At 32.2% G+C, this 19,541-nt stretch overlaps 2 protein-coding genes across 6 annotated transcripts in view; both read right to left on the reverse strand.

The window, feature by feature from the left end:
- Positions 1-3,816, reverse strand: part of LOC129944266 (sodium- and chloride-dependent GABA transporter 1) — a 76,163-nt gene extending 72,347 nt beyond the window's left edge. For 2 of the 5 annotated variants that reach the window (XM_056053591.1, XM_056053588.1), the window contains exon 1: positions 2,717-3,787. The gene's annotated coding sequence lies outside the window, so the exon portion shown is untranslated. Of the gene's footprint in view, positions 1-2,450; positions 2,683-2,716 lie in introns of those variants that run through there. The other 3 variants (XM_056053587.1, XM_056053590.1, XM_056053589.1) reach the window with 3 other exon arrangements.
- A 10,900-nt stretch (positions 3,817-14,716) lies between these two features.
- LOC129946812 (exocyst complex component 1) lies at positions 14,717-18,082 on the reverse strand. Its single transcript, XM_056057156.1, has 7 exons — positions 17,326-18,082; positions 17,036-17,263; positions 16,527-16,976; positions 16,132-16,459; positions 15,922-16,054; positions 15,354-15,864; positions 14,717-15,292 (listed from the first exon to the last, which is right to left on the reverse strand). The coding sequence occupies exons 1-7, from the start codon at positions 17,971-17,973 to the stop codon at positions 14,945-14,947; spliced, it is 2,646 nt and encodes an 881-aa protein (XP_055913131.1). The 5' UTR covers positions 17,974-18,082; the 3' UTR covers positions 14,717-14,944.
- Between the last annotated feature and the right edge of the window lie 1,459 nt (positions 18,083-19,541).

Genomic DNA, 19,541 nt, shown 5'->3' on the forward strand with positions numbered 1-19,541 from the left:
CTCTTAAGAATATTGCGTGGGTGGTTTTTTATCATAGCAGTTTAAAAAAAAGGTGAACATTATGGGTAACCCTAAATATCTCGAACGAACCAATAACTCTAGAGACTTGAATTAAATTTTATATTATACATTGTAACGTTATACCAAACATTTTTATATTACATATTTTTGGAAAGAATTCCAATGACTGTTTTTTATAAAAAATAAAATATTATTTACCTCGAAAAATGTACGAACAAAAAACGATTTTATCCCCAAAATAATTTCATGCAACGAAGAACAATGTTTTTAACATCTGGTAAAATTTAAAAAAAAATCGAATTGACAGTTTTTTTTATAAAAAATAAAAACCTATAAAAAAAACATTTCTCAAAGTTGGTAAAGATTAATTTTTGACTTAAATATCTTTTCAAAACTTAACCATTATCTTATGGGTAAAATTTTGAGAAAAATCTAGTTGACAGTTTTTTTACAAAAAAATAAAACTAAATAAAAATTACTAAAAGTTGGTAAAAATTGACTTTCAACTAAAATGTCTTTTCAAGACTTTAAGATAGCATATATCTTTAATTTAACTTTTAAAAACTATCGTTGTCAACATTTAGTAAAATTTTGAGAAAAATCGAATTGAATGTTTTTTACAAAAAAAAAAAATAAAACTAAACAAAAATTAATAAAAGTTGGTAAAAAATGATTTTCGACTCAAATATATTTTTAAGACTTTAAGATATTGGCTTTAAACTATTTTTTTGTTATAAGCAGAATTGTTTTTAATATTCGGTAAAAAAATCGAATTGACAGTTTTTTTACAAAAAACAAAAAAACAATATTAAAACTTAGTAAAAATTTACTTTCGACTCAAATATCTTTTCAAAAATTAGAAATATTGTCTTCAAACTTATTTATCTCAAAGAAAATATTATTTTTAACGTTCAGTACATTTTTTTATAAAAAAACTAATAATCCAACAGTGAGTTTGTTAATAAAAAATCAAAATAAACAAATAATAGTACGCAAGATTGGTAAAAATTGATGTTCGGTTTTTGATATCTCGTGAATAATAGAAAACATTCGTTTCAAATTAATTTCATTTATCCAATTTGTATTTGTTTATATAAGAAATAATTTTTTTAAGAAATGCTTCTAAAATTGGTAAAAATTGGTTTTTGACTAATATTCTCGTTAACAAAGAAATAATTTCAAAACAAACTATTTCATTAGATGCAAAATATTATTGGTAGTTTTTAAATTTTTAAGAATAATTCAACTGAGAACTTTTTTAACAAAACACCAAAACCTACAAACTTTAAAGCAAAACAAAGCGATAGACGTAATGGGAAGGTATGAGTGTGGGTTGTACCCCAGCCTTTTTTTTGCCTTCAGGTCTTAGAACAACATTGTACCAAAAAAAAGTTCTGCTACAGGATAAAAAATACCAATAAGCGACAAATGTTCACCTTTTTTTCTGGTTTTTGAACATCTTGCTTTTTGGCGATCAAGGTCGGAAACTTGGATTATTAATCAAGCCAATATCATAAACAAGTAGCCAAAATCACAACGCGTTGTTTAATGAATATAGTTACTGTGCTATAGCTTTGCCGCTAGTTCTTTAGGCTTTCAAACTAGCCCAACATGTTCAAGAAATTACCGTATATTTTTCACCATGACCCTACACTTTGTCAGATTATAAATTTAAATATTTTTTTAATCATCTTCATTATTTCATTAACGGACCGACTAGTTTAGTTGAGTGTATATCAAATTATTACGAAACACAATAAAGTGTGTTTTACATAATTGATAACAATTATCGGACTAAAACTGCAAATTCATAGCCATTGGAAGATACAAAAAATCAAATGTAAATGCATTTATTTTAATTTTGTCAAAAATTCTTACATTAAAAAAGAAAACAAGTTAAAATAAATATGAATCCTATAAAATTTCTCCGATGTTGTCACCTTGAAAAAAAACTTGCTAATCGCAGAAAAAAATCGAACTTTTTTTTTGTAAGGTTGACATTTTCTTAAGACATACGACAAAGTTGCAATGTATACGCGTTCATTAACACTCTGCGGGTAAATAACCTAGCCTTATCCATATCCATACGACAGCTTTTTTCTTCTTCTTAAATATAGTAAATGGAAAGTCTGTGCTAACTGCACAAGGCTTACAATTTTCTTCTCCTTCTATTTACGATTTTTATTTTTTGAAATTTTCTTAACATTTTTGCATCTCATCTTAAAGTTTTCGAGAAAAAAAAAGAAATCATAAAATTTGTTTTACAGGTTTGAACATCAGGAATAAATAGATAGATGTCCTATTGCTATTCCCAAAACGGGTCCAACTAGGTATGTAGCTTGTTATTAATTCAAATCTGGGTGTCAAGTCGTTTAAATTTTAAGTAGACAACATAATCAATATGTAAACATATCTCTAGACATACATACCGTTGATATCTGGTTTTATCATAGAAGTTAGGTAGGTAGATATTCCAAAATTTTAATAAGTTAAAATTCGTTTTGAAATCCAATTAGATAAGTTAACATACGAATTGCATTTCCTTATAATCACAGGAATTGAATAAGCATAAATTCACTCTGTAAACTATACTGTAAAACTCTTGCCTTTACTCTGTAATTTTTTTTGTATTGCATGTAGAGTAGTAGGAATATTGTTAATGGGAGGAATTTATGCGCGAATTGCAGTTACCTACCTCAAAACAAGCGTGTGACACGATGACGGCTGATAGCTATACGACGAACGCCGACAACCGAACGATGGCTTTTCTCACACTTAATTATACTCGTATAGCATATAACAGAGCTTAGTATTCACAATAGACGAAGTTACGTTCACAAGCAAATATATCACATAACACGGGTTTTCAAAAAAAAAAATACCTACAAAATTAAAACATCAGCACTATTTCGCAATTTCCGAATTAACGGTGGCTTGGAATATTTTTATTTAATTTTTGTAGTTTGTTTGTTGCTAAGGTAGCGAGGTTTTTTTTTTGTTTAGTTTCCCTTCGAGCGGAGTGGAAAATATGAAAGTAGGACGAAGTTTAACCGATTTATTTCTATTGGACCAAGTTCAAGATCTTAACATACAGAGAGTAGTTGCAGAACCGTTTGAACCTTTATTGGTAGGTTCACCAAAGAAACAAACAACACAAACCAAACCAACAACAATTGTTCACTGCTTTTTCACATTGAGTCACGACTAAGCACGAAGACGAAACACACACTACACATTGGAAAGCACAAACAGGATTTAGGAACTAAACACCCTGGCCTTCCTAGGTAGATAAAAAGGTAGGCAATAAATTGATGCGGTGCGGGTGTAAAGGACAGGTAAGCCACACAAACGTTATAAGAACTAGAGGTAGTCACTTTCTATAAACACACATGAATTTTGGTAGAAATTCGGGAAACTAGGTACTTGGGTTTCAATATCATTCTTCCTTCCTATCTTTTTTTTTAGAACACAAAACAAAACAGAAGTAGGTACCCAAAGTCAAAGCTATGATTTCTCCACTTTTTTCTTCCTATTATAGGTATTTTTGTAATCGTTAAAATATTGTGCACTTGAATTTTAAATCAGTGCTACAAGACGAGGCCACGATCGTTTATATTATATTCACTTTTCAGTCTCACCTCACGAAAACGAAGACGGCTTCGGCGCTTCAACAACCATCAAGACACAACCAACCCTACCGACTACTTAGCTAGCGAACGAACAGAATTGCACTGAACCAGAACCGGTAGACGACAAGACAACCACAAGCACAACACAACTCCACATTTCCATCCACAACAACGGTGATAAAACTGGTTATTTCAATTTTTCAACTTGCGTTTGCGTTTGCGTTGCATTTGCAATGGGGAACGGACCACTAAATAAAAACAAGTGGTTAACATGATCTACACAAACCTGTGTTGTTATACAAAATATTATAATGTGCGCTTATTTAAAAAAAAGTGTCCAAATACAATTTTAGAGTTTATCCCAAGTTCGGAAAAATGAAAAACATTCCTTTAAGAACAAAATAAGTTAAATATTTAGGAAGATAGGACGAAGTTGTCTCAAAAATTATTTTGAATATAAATTCGATTTCCAATTATTATCTTTTTTTAAATTATTTAATAACGACAAATAAGTTTGAAAAAGTTTTTTTCGATATATTAGGTAAGTTTAGTTTTATTTCAAAATTCAAGCATATCTAGCGGATTTTTAAGGTCCATCTAGCGACTTTTTTTTGGCTTGCGGCAACACTGCCTACAAACCTTTTAAGCAAGACAAATCGACAGAAGGTTTGGGAAGTTATCAGAGTGGGTCGCATCTAAGCCTCCTTTCTTAATTTTAAGTGGTGATAATAAATCCTTAATGGAAATTCTTTTATCAGAAAGAAGATAAAAGAAGTGACATTACTGTTTTAGCAAGTTGGAATAATTCCTCATAAGTATTGACCCCAGCTTTGTTTTCATAGCGTGAAAATTCTCCCCAAAACTTAACGCTATCCTGAAGTTTTTGCCACTTTACAAAATTAATATTTGTCTATTTTGTTTTTCTATTTCGTCGTTCTGAAACCCTAAATATAATGCAAGATCAATGATAGAACAATCTTTTGCAAAATTCGCTAGTAAAGTAGATAGTATTATATAGCGACAAAAAATAATTTGTTACCAATTTTAGTAGAATTTCTTAAAAGTTCTTATTTCTTACATAAACAAATACAAATTGGATGAATGAAATTAATTTGAAGCCAATGTTTTTTTATTATTCACGAGATATCGAGAACCGAACATCAATTTTTACCAATTTTGAGTACTGTTTTTTTTAGATTTAAATTTTTTTATGAAAAAACAGATTGCTAGATTTTTATAAAAAAAAATGTATGAATGTTGAAAACAATATTTTTATAAAACAAAATTAATTTAAAACCTATATCTTAAATTTCTGAAAAGATATTTGAATTTTTGTTAGATATTTATTTTTTTGTTGAAAAACGACAATTCAATTTTTTTTCAAATTTTTATCGAATGCAATGGCGGATCCAGGGGGGGTCATAGGGGTCATGACCCCCCCCTTGGAGATAAATTGTTTGCTTTTTCCCTTCAATTGAAAACTAATCGTATTGCGTTAATGGATATGACCCCCATTATATTTTGAATTATTTATTTTTTGTATATGAAAACAACATTTATATTTTATTCCTTAAACTTTTTTGCTAAAAGTACTACTTTTGACTGAACATTGGACCAAGAACATAATATGAATCGGATATTTATTCCGATTTTCCGAAGAAAACAACACAAATTCATCAACTTTTGACCAATTGACGATCCAGGGGGGGGGGTCACATGAGCCAAAAAGCTTATAACAGTTAAGTTGTATAAGTAAAGATTTCATTTAAAGATTTATTAATAATTTAACGACATTCACCAAAAAGTGATTTGCGGTCAAAAACAATTTAAATTTTGATTTTCGCTCAATTTAGAATTTGAAAAAACTTTAGTCATGCTTTAAATTATTTTCATAAAAAAAAATTCTAATAAAAAGAGCAAATATTCAGGTTCTTAAGAAGAAACTTTAAATAAGAGATCATGAATTGTATATTAAGTTGCCTTTGAATTCCTTAGCTTAAACTAGCCTACATTTTTTTGACACACGTAAATAGTGATTATTGAAGTAATTTTTACTGCGACATATAGGAGTTATATAGCGATTTTTGCATAAGTAAACAATTTCAAAGAGTTTTTAATCAAATATGACATTACGACGGTAGAGAAACTTATTTTGCAGGTACATTTTTAAATCTTAAATATGGGAAATATTTTTAAACAGATTTTTGGAATAAATTATCAAGTTCTAGCGACCCAGTCGTGCGTTTCATTTCTTTCATAATTTGTTTTCTGATTTAATAGATTTTAAAAAATTAAATAAATCTACTTTTGAAGTGAATTTGCTTTGGATCCTCTAGAACTGAGATCAAACACGAATTTCAATAATACAAATGTCCCAAAAAAATCAAGTGACACTTTTGTTAAATTAATGGCTAAGTGAAAAACATAATAAACATTTCATATCTATTGATATAAAAGCTTTGAAACGTGTAATTTGTGAGTACTACAAAACTTTTCTTCAAAACTTATTTGTTTACTTACCTTACTTTGTTTTGATCTAATTTTCTTAAAGAAATTATGTACTTAAATGCAGATATTTCCTTGAATTCAAGAATCAAACCTTTTTGTCTTTACAGTTTTTAAGTTTTGTTGACTTTTATAAGATCAAAATACGAGTAATCAGATTGATTTTAAAAAAACTACATCAGAAAAAGCCCGACATTTTTACAAATCAGATCATCTCACATTTTCTGGATTTTTAAATTTTTGCATCGTTCTTTGCATCAATATAAATGAAAACAAGAAAAGTGTGTTTTGTTTTTTGGTAAAAAGCAATTTCCTACATTTCTGCGCGAAATGCACCAAAAACCCTCAAAGCATATTTAAAAACTGTTGGAATCTTGGAATGCTTTCATATGAGTCATCCAAATTAAATAGTAAGACCTTACCTTGCTGGACAACAGTGTTCTAAATAATTTGATAACTAAAGTTGGCATTTTAGCAATTATTAAATTTTGTTATCATCCTTTACAAAACATTTTTTTTCATGAGTAAAAACTCATCTAAGTTTGTGAACAAACCCCCCCCCCCCCCCCTGATGAAAAGTCTTGATCCGCCCTTCATCGAATGTTCAAACAATATTTCTTATAACATAAAATTAGTTTGAAGCTAATATTTTTGAAAAGATAATTGAGTCGAAAATCTGTTTTTACGAACTTTTATTAATTTTGTTTAGGTTTTTCTTTCTTGTAAAAAAAAACTGTCAATTCGATTTTTCTCAAAATGTTACTGAATGTTGACAACAATACTAAAAAAAATAAAAAATCAGTTTAAAGCCAATTTCTTTAAGTTTGGAAAAGATATTTGAGTCGAAATTAAATTTTTACCAACTTTGAGTTTTTTTAGGTTCTTATTTTTTATAACAAAAGAAATTTTACCTGTTTCAAAAACGTTATTTTTCGTTGCACAAAATTGTTTTGGATATAGAAAATTTTCAAGGTGACAATTTTTTTTTCAAAAATATACCTGTTTGGTATCACGTTACAAAATATAATAACAAATTTAATTCAAGTGTCTAGCGTTATTGGTTCGTGAGATATTAAGGGTTCTTAATCTTTTTGCATTATTATCTATATAACAAAATTTATTTAAAGTCGATATCTCTTCTGGTTCTTGAGCTATGGAATAAACACGCACGCACAGACATCTTTCCAAAAATCTTTTATTTCGACTCTAGGGACCTTGAAACGTCGGGAAATGTCAAAATGTTCAATTCGACAAATTGGACCCATTAGAATTACTTCCTATGGAAAGTTAAAAAGAAAACATTCCTTTAGGAACAACATAAGTTGAATATTTAGGAAAATTGGACGTGGTTCAAGCTTAACTTTTTTAAATTATTTAAAAACGACAAATTTGTACGTTTTACATTTTTTTACATATTCGAAAAGTTTAATCTAAGAGAAAAATTTCAATACTGATAACTTTCCGTCAGTGCCCGTCAATCGATTTTTTTAAAACATTAACATTAATATTTATAATGATTTTTTTTTGTAAGTTTTCGTGTTTTGTAAAAAATAAGTTGACAGTTGAATTATAGAAAAAAAAATATGATAATAAAATGATAAATGATTTCAAGATCTGGGGCCTAATTATGGCATTCACGGCGAATCGTTTTGCTAGAGTGTTTGCTATTTTAGAATTATTGCTTTCGCTTTCGCCGTCTTCGTTTTGAATTCGACGAATTAACGATTTCGAAGGCGAGTTTGAAATGTCTTAATGTTTGTTGGCGAGTTAAAATCCGGCAGCTTTTTTGGCGGGTTCATAGGCGAAAGAATGTTTATTATTATTCACTTTTCGATTTCGTGGATTCTTTCTTGATTGAAATCATATAAAAATGTGAGTTAACCTTATTTTAATTTTCTTATAATTTATCCACAATCCAAAATTAAATATAAAATTTTGAATAAATTACCTCAAACTTCAAAATTTCAATCAAAACAAAACAAAATTTGTGGAAAGCTGTCAAATGGCTGGAATATAGGAAGAAAAGTCAAACCAAAAGTGTCAAATCACTGAAATATAAGATGAATTCGCCGCGAATTCGTTATTAATGAAATACGACGCGAATCGAATTTGAAATGTGAATTTGAAACTATCCCCCGTGAACCTTATAGTCAGGCCCCTGTTTTTATTCCTGCGTTTTTTTTCGAAATCCCATTTTTATCAAGTTTAGCATAATCTTTTGAAAGTTTTTATTTCTTAAAAAAAATAACCGATTGGGCTTTTCTAAGAACTTTATCTTAAGTTTATAATTAATTTTCATTTGATGTCTGATGCCAAAAACGTTATTCGTCGTTGCATACAATTATTCTGCGGCAAATTTTTTTTTTTCGTAAAATATTCTAAGTGAAAATATTTTTTTTTTAATTTTTTGATTTATAAAAAAAATCGTTCATTGTTTTTTTTTAATTAAACTTATTTGGTATCAAGTAACATTGTTAAATAGGAAATTCAATTGAAGTCAGTAGCGTTATTGGTTTATGAGATATTTGGAGTCAACCAAAATGTAATTTTTTTTACATTGCTATAGTAATAAAACGACGTATTGTTTTTTTTTAAACCCCTTTCTGCATCTCTCTGTAAAACAGAATTAATTTGAATCCGATGTCTACTGGGTTCTTGAGATATGGACGACTAAAAATGGTATCCCGAACGTGCGAACCTATCGAAATATTTGATTTAGATTCTAGAGTATTTGAAACGTCGAAAAATTTAGAAATGTTCAATTCGACAAATTGAATTTCTAAAAAGAGCTAGTTGAACATCTTCTAAGTGAACAAGGACTTTCAAGGCTATATGTGTGGTCGGTTGGAAAGGTAGCTGCACAAAGTCAAAAGTAAAAAAAGCTTTTTTTACATGTCTTAGACGTACAAAGTGTGATGAATTCCTCAATTTAAATATTCTTTTACGATATTCCATATAATAATAATGTTTAATAAAATAACGGATAAAATAAAACGATCACTCCTCTTTTTAAGGTTTGCATTAAAGTAATATTTGTTCTTCATTAAATTATCGAAAAGATAAACTCGATTGCAATAGAGTGAGCATATTAGGAATTTTTTGAATCCGAGTTTTTGAAAATTTACAAATCTTAAGAAGTATGCTCTTCGTGTGTCTAATTTTACTTTTTGTTTGGATTGTTTTACGGTGTTTTTTAAAAATGTCTCTGAAGTTCATCATATAGTATTCTCTTTTCTCTTAAATTCGTTAAAAAGAATACTCAATTAAAATAGTGGTGGACATTATTTAAGATTAAACTATTATTCTCTCGTTTGATTTATGCAATGTTATCCAATAGGATGTTTGGTTTTAAAACTAAAAACTACAATTTTTAAGGGAAATCAATGGATATTTATTTCTTTGTTATGCCATTATGTATATCCTCCATTGCATAGGTTAACAAATTCTGTCTTTTAGGCCTTGAATCGATTGTGGAGTATCAACATAAACTTTATATTGTACTTGTCCCCAAAGAAAAAAGTCGAAAAAAGACTAGTTTGAGAATACCAAATAAAAACATTTTTTGTAATTTTTACTCGTCGAAAGGTAACAGCTTTTGGTTGGGATCAAAATACTGTATGGATCATACTACTGTATTTAAAATACTGTATTTCAAAATAGTCTACCATGCTGTATCTAAAACTTCTGTATTTCAAAATTCTGTATATCAAATAATAAAAAATATCTGTTAATAAAGCTAAAAAAATAAAAATGGATTGGGATTGCAATACTGGATGAATCTAAATACTATATTTAAAATACTAGCTTTCAACATACTGTTTGTACAAAATACTGCATGATCAAAATACTGTATTTCAAAATTCTGTGTATCAAAATTCTGTAATTTTAAATTGCTGTAAATAAGGCTCAAAATATAAAAATCGTTTTGATAATGTAAAAAAGTGCGCACTCTTTTAAATTGTCAAAATGATTTTTATTTGTTGAGCGTATTTTGAGATACAGTATTTTAAATGTACACTATTTTGAAATACAGAATATTAACCATACAGTATTATGACCATAGAGTATCGTACAATATCATACAGAATTTTGACCATACAGTATTTTAAAAAACAGCATTTAGACCCGCTCCCAATAAAAATCTTTTTGATATCAAAACTAATTGATCTGTTAAAACCAGCCAGTATTTTACAGTATTATGAGATACAGTATTTTAACAATACAGAATTTCAAGATACAGTAGTTTTATGTACAGTATCTTGAAATACAGAATATTAATCATACAGTATCATACAGATTTTTGACCTTACAGTATTTTAAAATACCGCATTTTGAACTGCTTCCAACAGCTTTTCAAAAGTATCAGCTGCCCAAGTACCGGACTTTTTAAAATGAGACCTCTTATTGAAAAGCTCTGTATGTGCATGTAACAGTTGTATGTTTATATATCTTCTTATAAAATCATTTGAGGGAATATTCAATAAAAAGTAACAGGCATTGTTTTTAGGTGAAACGAAATAAGCGGTTCAGTATTTGATCAATATTAAATAAATAATGCTCAAGATATTTTTCTATACGAGTCTTTGGAGCTAATTAAATTATTTCACTGTTTTGCTTGTTCTATTTACAGGCTACAGACATAATATTTTTTTAATATTTTAATCTTAAAATACATTTAAAATAGCTTAAAGAATCCTTTTTTCGGACATTGACGTATACTTTATTTTTATAGAAACTATTAAACTTTTTTAAAACTGCTTTTAATTGGAACGCGTCTAGATGAATAATTTAATCGAGTTTCTTCATTTTTGAAGGAAATGTAAGTTTATTAAATAATTTCAAATAAATCAACTGTATTAATCTTAATTCATTGTTCACTTAGTAAATTATTTTATATGACTTCACTTTTGGTCTTAAATCTGAATTGAAATGCAAATTACTGCAAAATTTAAAATAAAGCAATCAAATAGGGAAATTTATATTTTGTGGTACCAATTCCTCAAAAAGGATTCAAATGTTGATGTGCAGAATATGCCTTAAGTTTTTTTTAAAATGAAGTGACATTTATACCTGAAAAAATAAAGTATACGAAAGTTATACCTTACTTCGTTTTGCATGAAAATAATTAATTAAAACTCATTTACAAAGGCTATCATTTTGAACAATAACCTATTAAACAGTTTTCGAAAATTTTCACTTTTTCTTCTCAATGTTGGACTCATTTAAAATTAAACATATGTACGTTGGCAGCCAATTTCTACCTAATATTCTTATTGTTGATGAATCGAATACAGTGGTGACCAAAATAATAAGAGTGGATCATTTTTTTTTTAATAAAAGAATCTATGCCTTTAGCCTTTTTATTTGGAGCAAATTATCCATATGAATTTTCTTTGACTTGACTGTAAAAAATGTCCAGTGCTACCAATCATTAATGATGGTCACTTGCAATGTTAGACCTGTATTTAAGTGTTTGAAGTACATTTATTTTTTAAATAATGGGACGCGAAAGGCACTCCGAGGAAGAACGCCGTTTGATTTTCCAACTAAGAGATCAAGGCAAAATATATACATATGTAGTTTCATTGCAGATGGTCTATACCGATCTCAATGTGTTGTTGCTAGGGTGGTAAAGAAGCGAAGTCTACCAACAAATTTAACCGAAAAAAGAGGAAGCCCAAAAAAAAAGAGGTGCTTAAAAATCCCTTTACAACATCAAGTGGTATAAAGGCAAATCTATTATTGTATATCAGCTCTCGCACAATCCGCAGACGTTTGCAGGATAAAAATGTACATGGTCGAATTGCGAGGAAGGTTCCGTTACTTAGTTTCCGATTTGCAAAAGTAAATCTATCACAATCGATTTGCTGATATTGGCGAAATGTTCTTTTTAGTGACGAAACCAAGATAAATTTATTTGGTTCCGATGGAAGACTTTATGTGAGAAGAAGGATCAACGAAAAACAGTTAAGCACGGTGGCAGCAACATCAAAATCTGGGGTTGTTTTTCTTTTGCTATACCTATATTGGATAAAAAATAATATCACAAAGGAAACCTATGTGGACATTTTGCTTCCATATGCCGAAGAAAATATGCCTTTAGTGTGGACCTACCAGCAAGATAATGACCCCAAGCACACGGCTAAGGTGGTGACCAGGTGGAATCTTTGGAAAGATTTGAAGAATAGGGTCTTGACAAAATAAACCACTAATCAACAGGCGTAATTGACGGTCTATTGTCTCTCACTGACAAGGTTGGTCACATCCCTTAAATTTTGTACACCCAATACAATGTACGAATATTTCAGTGCCTAAATATATCTGATTGTCTGTCATTCTAGAGGAGGAACTTATCCAGCCCCTCATGATCCGCAACCCTGACTCGTAAATGCTTACACGGGCCTCTGTCTCTGCCCAGCATTAGTCTGTTGTCTGCCCCTAAAACCTGACCCACACTACTTTAGTTATTTAGATGGTTGCACTCAAACCTCCCTTTCATCGTTTATAATAACTGAAGAAATGGTATGTACTTGCCAAAATCGTAAGCCTCAAAGAAAACTTTAGCCCTGGTCCTGATATGGCGTCCCATCAGTTGTTCTAAAAAAATGTATGCATTCTCTGTCAAAGCCTCTAACTGCACTCTTTGAACTCTCTCTTTCCCAAGGTGTGTTTCCTCATATATGGAAAGATTAATTTATATTTCCCATTCATAAACAAGGCAATAAAACTGAAATTAAGAATTATAGACCTATTGCTAAACTTTCATGCATTCTAAACTTTTTGAAAGCTTAGTTTATGATTCCGTTCCAAAGTTATTTCCATTGCAAACCTTTATTCTCCCCCGCTCAACATGGTTTTCTTAAAGGTAGATCCACTACGACTAACTTAATTGAATTTATATCCAAAGTTTTGTCAGCCCTTGAGAATGGCAAAGAAGTTGATGTTGTATACACTGATTACAGCAAAGCCTTTGATAAAATATCCCATAACATAATTTATCTCAAACTAAGAGCTCTAGGCTTTCCATCTATATTTATAAACTGGATAAGCTCCTATCTTGCGAATAGAACTTATAGAGTCCTTTTCCGTAACTCAGTCTCCAGTCCTATACATGCAACTTCTGGAGTCCCACAAGGTAGTCACCTTGGCCCCCTTCTCTTCATCTTATCTGTTAACGATGTCTGTCTTAAATTAAAAAACTCAGATATCCTAATGTTTGCGCATGATAAGAAAATTTTTAAGATTATCTCTACTCCATCTGATTCCTTACTTTTACAAAATGATCTTAATATCTTTTTTGTTTGGTGCATGCATAATTTCCTAGAGTTAAATGTAGGTAAATGTACACAAATGACCTTTTCGCGCAAACAAATCCCATCTCATAGAGTATACTACTTCCTTAATGACGCCGTCAACGTAGTCGATTCAATTAGAGATCTTGGTATTATGTGTGACAAACACCTGAATTTCCATTCCCATTTGGCCAAATTATTAATAAAGCTAATAGATCTCTCGGTTTTATTAAGAGATGGTCAAAAGAATTTTCCAACCCCTATGTAACTAAAGCGCTTTACATTTCCCTAGTCCGTCCTCATCTTGAATATCCATCCCTTTTATGAAAACCATTTACTCAGAATAGAAAATGTTCAAAGACGTTTCGTTCGATTTGCCTTACGTGGTCTCCCCTGGGATGATACATCCAACTTGCCTCCTTATACCGATCGACTAAAACTGATAGGTTTGCAGCCCTAATATATTAGACGCAAACACGCTGATATATTATTTGCTCACCAATTGTTAATGGGCAATATAGATTCCCCGGCACTCCTGAGTGATATTCATCTTAACACCAACCCTCGAAATCTGCGATCTGTTTCCCTTTTCTATATCCCTCATCTCCGCACTAATTACGGGCACTTTGAACCAATGTCCAGAATTCTTCGTCACTCCAACGCTGCTATGGTAGTTTTCGATTTCAACATTTCCAAATCCCATCTGAAAGATACCCTTTCCTTTTTTCCTTTTTAATTCCGCGTCCCTTGTAATTTTAAGTTAAATAAAATCAAAATTGTTAGTTCTTGTACATTATTTTATGTGGGCCTTAGGGCCCACATGAATTAATGTTGAAAACTGATAACAAGAACTGCAAAAAAAAAAAAAAAAAAATGTTAAGCTAGTGTTAAGTTAAGTTAAGTTATGATAGCTTGTATTAAGCTAAATAAATAAATAATAATGGAAAGAGATATAGGAAGCATGGTATTCTACACCTGCGGAAACATGCCGAAAATGCATCGATTCTATGCCATGAAGATGCGATGTGGTACCGTGTTATAAAATCCGTTCGTAATGGAAAATTGTATGAGATTTTCCACTAAGAACGTATTTGGTAACAATTTTTTCGTGATAGGGCTGATTTATTTTTGAAAACACAAGACTTTTTCTTTTATCGAATACATATATGCAAAACTACTGGGAAGATAAAAGCAATAAAAGAATTTACACGATGATGAATCCGAAAAATAATGATAATAATGTGCGAAGTGCGAACCAAAGAAACGCCATATTTTTCGTTGCAATAATTTTAATATACATATATTTATTTTGCTATTGCACTTAACAGTAAAATATTTGTTTAATTGTTTTGTGTTTGTTTGTTGTATATAATATAATTACAGTTAATGCTTTAAGCACTAATACTATGGAATTGTTCCTCCATGGCATAACGGTATAAAATTATGTTCGATTGAAAGAGAGAGAAGATAGAATCATCGATGCGGTTAAATTTCCATTCAATGTGATCGAGCGATATCAGAAAAGAACGTCAATATATCGTGAATACTGAATTCCAAATTAATCATTGCCCCAGCATAGCATTTCTGGATGCGCTCTTCAAGATAATTATATTGTGCAATAAATTCCTCCTGCATTGCATGCCACACAACTTGCAGAAGATTCTCCTCTTCGCAAAGATGTTTCTCGACTTTTTTATAAAGGTTTTCCAATCCTTTCTTCACTTCTCTCGCTGGATATTGCCCAATCACTTTGCGTAGTTCTTGTTTAGAGAATGCCATTTGATAACTGATTTCAGTCTCTTTAACACCTTGAGCGACTTTTTGTTGGACACCTTCAAAGAAAAGCTAAAGAAACAAAAGAAGTTAATTGAATCGAACGCGACAAAGAATTTCTATGACTAATTACATTAAGTTTTTCTAATGGACGACCAAAGTATTTTGTTACATACGCTTTAAGAGCATCATTGTACTTAGCCTTGCCGTCCTTCTTGAGGGGATCTAAGCCGGGCACTTTAAGCTGAGCCAACAGCGAATACATGTGATGGTAGTTCTCCATTTTGACCACTTGACTCGGAGTTTTCGGATGTTCGTTGGAATGAATTGATATAAAGTCGAATATCGTATTGACCAATTGCAGGTACCATTTCTCCATGTCTGCTCGTCTGTCCGATTTGCGGAAAATTCCCTCACACGTTTCGGCAAAATCTTCGAAATTCTCCACGTACGGTAGTATTCCGCACTTTGAACGTTTTGGCATTTTTGCATCTTTAATTGACTGTATTTGCTGTTGCATGAATCGGTCGAAGTTTCGCTTGACATGAACCAAAGCCGAGGCAAAAGTCATGCTAAGGAATGAGTGGGTGTCTTGGGCCGACATCACATGCTGGGTTAGTCGCACCAAAACGTACAGTGAGTAACTGAAATTGGAACTTGTATAGCCCTTGAGAAATTTTTAATTTTTGATTTGAACTTACAAACTATCCATCTTTTCAAAACTCTGTATAAAGCTTATTAGTTCAGGTTCCAGACATCCGAATAAGGCTATCATTAGCTTCCGAACCTCTTCGTTGATTTGCCGGTCGATTTTTTTCTGAGGTAAGAGATTACCTATCAAAATATACACATTTACAAATAAATTTTGAATTAGTTTGAAATTTATGAGAAAGAAAAGACAAAATAACGACTTGAATCTTGTTCCTTTGGTTCCGGCTGACTCTCTAGGGCATCCAATGTTGTTTGAGTATTTTTAGTCGTGGGACTTATCACATCCATTTGGAAGAAGTTTATGCAAAAGAGTTGTTCTTGTAAGGCGACTGGCTCCAATTCAGCTAAGACTTTCTCAAGAATCATGTCGAATTTCTCCCGATCGGCGCTTTCAATACCACTTGCCCAGGATTCTTTATTGACACCTAATGTCCCATAAGGCACTATAACTGCTGATTTTTTCGACGAAGTCGAACTATCTAAATCTTCTCGAGACGTTCGCAGCTTTTCGGAGATTTGAAGTCGAGCCTGCGGATATACAAACATCATTCACTCATTTGATTCCGATTCAAAAGAAAACCACAAATACCCCTACCAAAGTGAAGAAATTCCGGATATCTCTTTCATAGATTTTACTTAACGATGTTGTGTACACTCTGGTCAAGCCATCGTACGTTTTGCGATCCATTGCTTTTGTCCAGTGCATCAGTTCTGTATAGGCTACTAGCTCCTTATGAACCGACGAATGTTTAGGAAGAACTAGCTCAGTGGAGGAGAGTGACGTGTCTCCGAATTCGTTTCCCAAATGTATAAATAAATTATTTACATAACGACTAACGGTAATGGAAAACTTTGCCTTCCATTTTTCGAAGCGTTTTCGTTGGTCTTGAACCGCTTCGAGACGCAGCAGCGAAGGATCTATGTCGCTGTTCATTGCTTGTTGTAAGCTCTTGGCTGCTGCTATGGCAGCTTCTCTGCCAGCGGCAGTCTTCAGGTCAGGCTCGTCCAGTGCTTGTTGGTGTGAGTGTGGCAGATCAAGTTGGGTCTGTAATTAAAAGTCAATTCAAATGAGAGATAGAGCTAGAGAAATGGTAGCCAACTTACTATAACTCGGTTAAGTTCCTTCAGCAGTTTAATGTTGTTGTTGTTTGCGATCTCGATCATCGCGTTCTTGCCACCAATCTTTTCCATAGTCTCTCGAACGTGTCCCAGAATCTCTTCATAGGCATCTAGACGTGTTTCGAACTTCTCAGCCTCGACAACGGCGGTTTCAATGTGCTGCATTAAAATGAACACTTGCTGCTCTGACGCCAAAACACTTTGGACGTTAGCCTGCATATGAAACAGAAATGTTAAGGATTATATGAGTTAGAAGTCAAGAATTTAAGTCTCACCCCATCTAAGTCATGCAACTCTTTGCTAAGCTGCTCTATAAAAGTCTCCGCATCCTTGATGGCAAAATCACACTCTGTGAATAACTTCATCAGCTCCGTGGCTTCTTTGTCGGAGATCATTTGGAACTCGGAGCTCTCTCCGTCTTCGTCTTCCGTGTCAGCGTTGGCCTTGTTTCCGCCTCCACTCGCAGCCATCTTCTCTGGTGACATCTCCGTAAGCCAGGCCGCGGGGACATTGCGGAACTCAGCCCGATTGGAACGGACATATTTGTTTACTTGCTTATACAGCACGGCTATGAAGTTCTGTCTTTCGTGCAAATTGATGGCATACCACTTGTAGAGTTTTTCCACCTGAACATCGAATTCGTGGGTCTCGAATTCTTCGCTCTTCCCATCGACTAACTTGATTTCGTCCAACTGCCAGCATCGTTTCTTTTTGTACTCACCTTCTTTTTCGGGGAGTTTTACTAAACATACTGTTACCACGGGAATGGGAGGAGGAGTTGTGACGATGCAGAGATAACAAACCTTCTTCTTTTTGTAGGTTTTCGTGACTGTGGCCACAGAGAGAACCCTTTCGCCGGTGCTGTTGAATAGGTCTTTTTGCAATATGTGCTTTATGTTGGCTAGAGTTCCAATGGTTAACATGTTTGATATATTTGCTTATTTAATAAATTTAAGTTAATGAAAAATATATGAAAAAAGGGTTAAACCAAAACCATCGATTGAGATTTTTTTTCCAATCAGAACAATAAAAACAAATGTCAGTTTTTGAAGTTTAGATGACATTCGAAATAACAAAGCTGCTCAAACTGTTTGTTGATGGGAATTTCCTTGGAGGGAAAAAACTGTGGAGGATGAATGAATTCAGCACTTACGCCAACTAACTAATGTCGAAATATTTACCTGTTGTATTTGATTTGTCCCTGATGGCTTATAGCCTTTTCACACCAAAACCAGGTTTTGGCAAAATGTTTTCGAAAACCAGAAAATCGTTCACACCGAGCATTTACACGTTTCAAATTCAAATTGATTTTAACTAGCTCGTCTAGCAAAAGAGTTTCACGACATGAACCAACAAGAACTAACTACAAGCTCGCTTGGCTGCATTTGTCCTCTTAGTTCACGTCAACCGGTCACTAAGGAAAAGCTAATTGTGTAGAAAATATATCATAGAATCAACAACAAACAAAACTGTTACAATAAAAATTAATGTTATTTTAAACATTTTCTTCTTCTTTCATAACAAACTCAATGCAAAATACTGAGCTTATGACTATTGCTGCTGCTGGCTAAATGTGCCTTCAGAATCGCCATATATTGTGGCCGTCCGAGCAAATTATTGGCTGGGTTGAGAAGATTCTGAATGATTTCGTCTAGGTTCTTATGGCCAGAGCAGAAAAGGTCGATTCATAGTTCCAGATTCGTACCAAAATCACACTCATCCAAAGCGATCACTGAAACTGTTATGAGTGGCTGCAATTTCTCCATGAATTTTCTTTCATACTTGGAGGAGAATAACTCCACAAATGAACTTATCGCCTTTCTCATATCTCCCAAATCCTTGTGACTGAACGGAGTCACCGGAAAGTCTTTCTCCAGGTAGTAAGCGAAAGCGTCGTACATATTTGTGGCGACGAGTGTAAAGACGCATCCCTTGGAAACGTCATTACGAACTATGAGCAAGTCTTCCTCGTCCTTGGGGTCGTCACGCCAGTAGTCATATTGAATTCCGGTTCCTCGCTTAATAAAGAGCGTTTGAAACTCTTGAGGATTGGGGATTTTATTCTCAACGTTGGCAAATTTTCCAGCAATTTTTTGTATACCCACGCAGCTCTCCCAAAATTTAATTTTTTGTTTTCCATATTCTGTAAATAAAAAATAAAATGGAATAAAAAAAAATAAAATAATAATACACGACCAAATTTATTTCAAAATAAAATATTTGTTTTGACAGCAGCCATCAGCTGTTTTGTTTAAATTAATTTAAACGCTGAATGTTTCGAAAGGTTTGTTTGTTAAGTTCAACTTTGAATTGCTACTAGTTTTCGAGAGGTTTTATATAAAACTTGTGGTTTACGAAAAATGTATGGGAAAACTTGAGTTTTCGATGTAGGTTTTCGGGGCAAACCGATAATTTCACGAAAACCTGGTTTTGGACTTTTCTAATTTAGAATTCAAAACTATGACATCTTAAAAGAACTCATGGCTGCGGT

This window comes from Eupeodes corollae, chromosome 2 (assembly GCF_945859685.1).
Source record: "Eupeodes corollae chromosome 2, idEupCoro1.1, whole genome shotgun sequence".
In the NCBI taxonomy this organism is placed as follows: domain Eukaryota; kingdom Metazoa; phylum Arthropoda; class Insecta; order Diptera; family Syrphidae; genus Eupeodes; species Eupeodes corollae.